This window comes from Triticum urartu, unplaced genomic scaffold (assembly GCF_003073215.2).
Source record: "Triticum urartu cultivar G1812 unplaced genomic scaffold, Tu2.1 TuUngrouped_contig_66, whole genome shotgun sequence".
Lineage (NCBI taxonomy): Eukaryota > Viridiplantae > Streptophyta > Magnoliopsida > Poales > Poaceae > Triticum > Triticum urartu.
The window spans coordinates 67261-73826 of NW_024117372.1; the positions used below are offsets into that span (position 1 = coordinate 67261).

Genomic DNA, 6566 nt, shown 5'->3' on the forward strand with positions numbered 1-6566 from the left:
AAAGAACAAAACAAGAGGTTTATGTATATGATTTTGTTGGTTCCTTTTCAATAAAACTGTTTTGTTGGTTGCTATAGAGAGGTGGGAGATAGAAACTTCTTCCTTCTGAAAAGATGCCACCAGAAATAAACGGGCCTTCTTTTGTAGGCAAGGCAACCTTGGCCCTTGTTGACGACATGACCTTTTTTTGCACCTGAACATCAACATGTGACTGCCATGCAAGGACTTAAAATTTAAAAGTTGAAACAATCAATGGAGAGAGATATCTGCCTCATCCCACATGCACAACTGTGCCCGATAAGTTCTGAAAATACAGGATACAAGTTCAAATATAGATGGCATCATCAATCTCAGAAGTTGTTGCGTGGCTAAGATAAAGATCGCAAATGCCACAAAAGGATAGATATAAGCGTCACGACAGAAACATATCCAAGAACCTCAGTACATCCCGACTTTCGCTACAAGATCTGAATATTTTTTGGGCAGGAAGGATTCCACTCTCAGTGCAACCTTGCCATCTTCACCGTGAGAATATGATTTAATGCCTATTGCGCCGGGTAGCCAATCTGCACAAGTTACATGAAAAGGAAGTATAGTTAGGATGCCTCTTTGTGTGTAGGAATTCTAAAATGAGGGACAAGCCGAATGTAAAAGTCCTGTGTTTTTCCTTTTGGAAGTGAGATCCGAGAAAAGAATTCCTTCAGTTTTCCTTTGCTCTATTTGTTTGAACCAAATGAATGAATAATGCTGCTAAAGGAAAAATTTCCTGTTCGTATGTGCACTTTCCTTACGAACCAAACAAGGCCGAATTGCATTTTTTGTACTCTAAGAGCAGGGACAGTGTCAATAATACCATTATTAGCCATTAGACCTCATTTCAGAGCACAAATTTCTATCGGCACCCTACATAAAAGTGAAACTGCAAGAGAACAAACAATAAATTCGCCATACTTACTGTTATACAGAAACCTTTCACCAAGCCACCACTGCAAAGGCCTTGACTTTCTTCTCGTGCTTTTTCTCACCGGTGCAGGAACAAGTGCTAACAATGAAAATAGAGAAGATCATCAGTTAATTCAGCATTCTTCCATAAGATGTGCATACCGCAAGGTCCGGAAGGAAAAATACCTCTGCTCAGGTTTTCCCTTCCACTCGGTTCTTGTCTCTTGCTTCTCCTTTGAGCTTCCTTTTGCACCTCGCCTTTGTTCGGATACCGCTGACCCCTTGTACCATCTGGCTGTTGCTGAAGACACAAAACTCAGCAACGCAAAAATTAGTTGGTGTTTCCTACTAGGAGAGAGGTGCAGCAAGCAATATGTAAGACATTACTATTTTTTTAACTGATATGTAAGATATTACCAGCGACGAAAATTTCAGCCTAGAAGCTTGCACAGAAGAATGTTTATGAAACAAAAGTACCTCGGAATGAGTAGGTTGCATGCGAGGTTGCCTTTCTAGATCAAAATTTCCAGGAGGGATCACCGACGCATTGCTTGCCTCGCCTGCAAAGAAACTTTACTTGAGGACTCCACATATGTAAGAAAAGTCATGCAATTTATTTATACCAAGTAATATAAAAAGTAGCTAAAGTTGACAGAAAAATGGGCATCTAAGTTGGCGGACTTTCAAAGGATAAAAAATTGGCATTCTTTTTAAGGCTAGAATTTCACGGATAAATGCAAGTCATTAAAAACAATCTAAGGTGGAAGCACAATCTAAGACCCAATGATTTTTTACATTTATATATTACTCCCTCTGTCCCATAATATAAGAGCATTTTTGACACTAGTGTAGTGTAAAAAAACGTTCTTATATTGTGGGACGGAGGTAGTACTTCTAGTGGGGGAGAAAGATGTACATGGTTTATGTCCACGGCCCTAACTAGACTAATTTAATAGAATAACAAATATGTACACACTGCTAATATAAGAGATAAGAATATTTAAGCAACTTTTTAACTGAAGCAGAGCTGGAATGCAGATCAAATTTCAAGTAAATTTAGGAATTTTATGTATTTTTGATAACCTGCAGTATATAACGATGGATAAACCATGTCAATGTAACATCCGGCAGATTTATCAGCATTCATTGGTTGTTTTCGTCAACGGAACATAGAGAAGATGTACCATATGTGTCAACAAGATCGAGCTAGATGGGATTGTGGAAGAGAGTAGAGTTTTGACGGTTTTCTTTTTTTGACGTCCAACTATTTCATGAAGGAAATTGTATTTCTTATATTAAGAAATATCTGAAGTAGATTGAAATGAAAAATAATTGAAAAGGTGCTAAATTGAGAAAAAGGAAAGATTGATTCCACTATGATGTGTGGGTGAGTGAGTGTATTGTACATGAAGGAAGCAGCACACAATACGTTGCAGCAACAACCATAAATGTTTTTCTAGTGAAAAGCCATCATGGCAAATGTTATTAATTCCAAATAATGGTTACATCATGTAAGAGTAAATATTCAAAGTAAGACATCGTATCAAATACTACCTCCATCCTGGTTTATTAGTCCTCCTTGTATTTTAAGTTAAACTTTGACCTTTGATTTAACTATCAAAAACTAAGCTATATACCATAGAAATAGTATCATTGAAAACCTCTTTCAAATATGAATCCAACAATATAAGTTTTGTGACATACAACTTATATCTTGCTGGCCAAATCTACGGTCAAAATTTAACACAAAACACAAAGGGGACTAATAAACCCAAACGGAGGTAGTATGTGATAAGCCGTGTTAGTTGTACTATATTACTAGATGAAAACTATATGCATAATCAGAAAAGACAAGCTATGATGAGAGCAATGTAGAAGAGAGCCCTTTAAAAAATTGAGGACGGATGGGATAGGATGGGTGTAAATGCAAGGCACTACACTAACAACTCAAAGTAATTGCGATGCAGAAAATGTTGTGGCGGTGAACGAAGAGAGCACAAAGTTTAATATGTGAGACAATCGTGTTTAGATTTTAATTCTTTAATGTAAAAGGATTTTTTTAACGTGTTGTCTCAACATGTTACTCCTTTGGTTTCTAATTACCTATAGACTATCAAGCATACTGTTAACATCTCTAACAATGACAATCAATATGTTAAAGCTTTAGCTTGGTTACATCAAGGAATATCCCGTTAATGGTTTGTTTTCATAGTACTATTTTCAATAATATTACACAAACATGTACACATAAGAAACATTGGTCCAGGTGGTGTATTTGAGACGATGCCTATATTAGGAGCAATAGATATTCACTAAAATTTATCCACGCAAATGCAGGTCACTCTCTAGTTCAAATCAGATGACAGTAATTTATACCTTTTTTGGCACTATATGTATATATTGGGCAGTAACAAACAGCGAGTAGATTTCAGATTCCTCAAAAGAAAATGACATGTTATTTATCTGGTTCTATTAAAGAACTACATGAAGTGTGATTCAGCTCTCTTTAATTATTTGTTTTTTATTTGAAATGTGATTCAACTCTGTAGTAACTCAAAGCATTATACGGTACTAGTTAGAGGTGATAAGACCTGCGGCTCCTTCTCCTCTCCTGGGTGGTTGCGTCCTTGTCCTCATCTTGGCGTTCGGAACTGCTCTTTGCTTACTGCCTTCTTTGCTTGTATCAGATACTGGTGTCTGAAACTCCAAATTGAAAACACTTTCTTTAGAATAAATATGAAACTTGCTTGTATATTTACATGTGAAGAGAAAAGGTCGTACATGGTTACTTGAGTGCTCAACGCATGGCAGTTTGGGTTGGTTAAACAAATATAAGTGTCGAAGATTGTATATGACCATTTAGGAGTATAAGAAATATCTTGAAAAATCAAAGTAAGGGCTCCTTTGGTTCATACGAAAAGTGGAGGAAAATTGTAGGAATAGGAAATTTTCTTATGATGAGCCTATGCTTGACAAACCACCTGCAAGGTTGAAGCCTTGCAAAGGGAAGATGATCACAAGGCCAGGCAGGCTGCTACTCATCAACTCGGTGATAACTGCTATGGCAACATACTTCCTCACGATTTTCGCTGCAAATGCCTGGGTTGAGAAGAGACTAAATAAGATTGGAAGGATCTTTTTTGTGGAACGCTGATGAAGAGGGACATGGAGGGAAATGCTTGGTAACCCCCTAAAAAATCTGGAGAGAAGTATGTGCTCCCAAACAAAATGGAGGATTGGGTATAAAGGAAACTGGGTGTTTTGGAAGATCGTTGAGGTTAGGATGGCTGTCGAACAAGTGGTAGGACAAAAACAAACCATGGAAAGGGACTCCTGGACCTTGCAACATGACTGGTAAGCAGATGTTTGCGGCCTGCGCCACTATCACTCTTGGTGACAGGTCGGTCGCTCGATTCTTGACAGAGAAGCGGATGTTTAGTCAGGCCCCAAAGGAGTTAGCGCCCAGTGCGTTTCGTTTAGCATGCCGGAAAAATCTAGCAGTTAAAGAGGCCTTGGCTTATGGGAGATGGATGAAAGGATTGCAATGTATTGCGTCCACAGAGGAAATTGATCAGTCCATACAACTCTGGGAACTTATTCAAAATGTTCAGCTTACGACAGAAAACAACTGCATCAGAGTGGAACTTAACATGTGATGGATCTTACTCGGTCACCTCAGCTTACCATTTTTAGTTTCTCACCCCGGATTCCACAACCGAGACTTGATCAAATTTGGTGAGCAAAGGTTGAACCAACCAAGAAACTCTATATGTGGCTGCTCCTGCAGAATCACAATTGGACGTCGAACAGACTAAGATGCAGGGGCTGCCCCGCTGTTGACAATTGCACGCTATGCGATCAGACCCTTGAGACAACAGCCCGCATCACTCTCCAGGCCTCCACTGCCCTTTTGCAGAAGATGTCTAGCAATGCATTGCTGATGCACATGCACCGATGGTGAGAATTGCGCGTTCTGCAACATCAATCAACAGGTGGTGGAATCGATTAAAAGGAAGAGCATCGAACCAAGCTGGCAGGACGCGGGTGACTACGGCAATGTCGCATGGCACATATGGAAGGAAAGAAACGCCAGAACTTCTGAGAACTAGAACGCCACGGCTAGCAGGGTGGCAAACAAGGCCAAAGCTGATATTGGCTTGTTCCAAGAGGCCAATACTAGGATATAGTGTTGTAACCATTTACATATGAGTGTTGCGAGGTCCAACAGCTGTTCTTACTTCTTAACCATTCTTTTCTTGCTGTAACGGACATTGTACTCTATCTTCTTAATGCAAAGCAGGGCTCTTGCTAGTTCGTTAAAAAAATATTCACGCATTTGGTTCAAAGGACTGGGGCGAAGGAAAAATGGAGGCAATTTTCCTTTGAACCCAGGGGCCCTAAAGGCATAACAAGTTGTAAACCAAAGGGACCCTAAATGCATAACAAGTTGGATAGAGATTTATTTTTTTGCGTGAAACAAGTTGGATAGAGATTACCGCCCAGGAAACCTTCTTCTGCGCCGTCGGTGGAGGAGGTAGGCGCGGGTTGGATTTGGACCGTGTTCGCCTCCCGGCAGGCTCGACGGCGGACACGTCCGCCGACAACCTGCCATCGCCGCTCTCTGCGGGCGGCTGAACGGCGGCCGGAGACCGAGAGGGCGGCGGCGCGAGCGCGTGGGAACCGGAGCGCGTCCGCTTCACGACGGCGCCGGCGTCCGCCGTCTTCTCCGTGGGAAGCGACCTCTCAACCCTCCGCTTGCCCATCTTCTCCACGAATGCGGCTGCGTGGAGCTGGGCACCGCCCGGCGTGTGGCTTAGTGGCGAGGAGAGGAGTGGGATGAGCTAGGCTAGGCTTGGCAAGGAGAGGAGAAGAAGACGGCTCGCATGGATGAGAGAGGGAGCGCGTTGCAGGGTTGGGCTCCAACTTCCAAGAACGGCCCGGGAGAGCGAGCGTGTTTTCCTCCTTCCCCGTGCAAAAATTAAAAGCAAGATATCGTATCGCCGGGCATGCACTCCCACGCTCCCATCCCATCTGCTCCATCGTGATGTGCAGCTCTGCATGAAGTAGGAAGCTGATGTGCGGAACACTCGATTACTATGCTAGGTCTAGTACGCTACACTGGCCCTAGCCCAAGTGCGTCCGCAGCTACGATGGGACAACGCATCGGGCATTCACCACAGGCGGGAGGGCACGCCAACATGTGCCTATGGATGCCTCTCGATGTAGTACAGGAGAAATCTTTGCACTCAAAGAGATTTTCATAAAATCTTTGAAGGATTAGAATCCTTAGGAATTTTTTCTATGTTGGTCGTTTGATTCGTAGGATTGAATCCTGTAGCATTTTTTTTCAAGGATTCATTTATACTACATTTCACAGGAATTTTAACATCCACTTCAACCTTTTGAAAGAAATCCTTTATTTTTCCCGTGACACAATCAAACAAACTCAAATCCTATAGGGATCCAATGAACATGCCATTCCAATACTACGATTTTCCTATTCCTATGTTTTTGCAATCCTATGAATCAAGAGGCCCTGAGTTGGGCAGTTTGATTCACTTATGCCAACTCCACCGCACAACTCTAAATTTATACCTATTTTGTCTGGAATTTTGTCTGAATAG

General features: G+C 41.6%; 1 protein-coding gene across 1 annotated transcript; it reads right to left on the bottom strand.

The window, feature by feature from the left end:
• Positions 1-265: 265 nt before the first annotated feature.
• Positions 266-5952, bottom strand: LOC125530844. Its single transcript, XM_048695265.1, has 6 exons — positions 5439-5952; positions 3534-3639; positions 1420-1502; positions 1129-1243; positions 956-1042; positions 266-566 (listed from the first exon to the last, which is right to left on the bottom strand). The coding sequence occupies exons 1-6, from the start codon at positions 5703-5705 to the stop codon at positions 439-441; spliced, it is 786 nt and encodes a 261-aa protein (XP_048551222.1). The 5' UTR covers positions 5706-5952; the 3' UTR covers positions 266-438.
• Between the last annotated feature and the right edge of the window lie 614 nt (positions 5953-6566).

Bases quoted from the DNA above. Each gene is read 5' to 3' on its own strand.
- LOC125530844 (XM_048695265.1), bottom strand. From the start codon at position 5,705: ATGGGCAAGCGGAGGGTTGAGAGGTCGCTTCCCACGGAGAAGACGGCG. The intron at 3,640-5,438 runs GTAATCTCTATC...TTGGAGTTTCAG, and splicing joins AGAAGAAGGTTTCCTGGGCG to ACACCAGTATCTGATACAAG. The intron at 1,503-3,533 runs GTCTTATCACCT...GTTTCTTTGCAG, and splicing joins GAGAGGAGAAGGAGCCGCAG to GCGAGGCAAGCAATGCGTCG.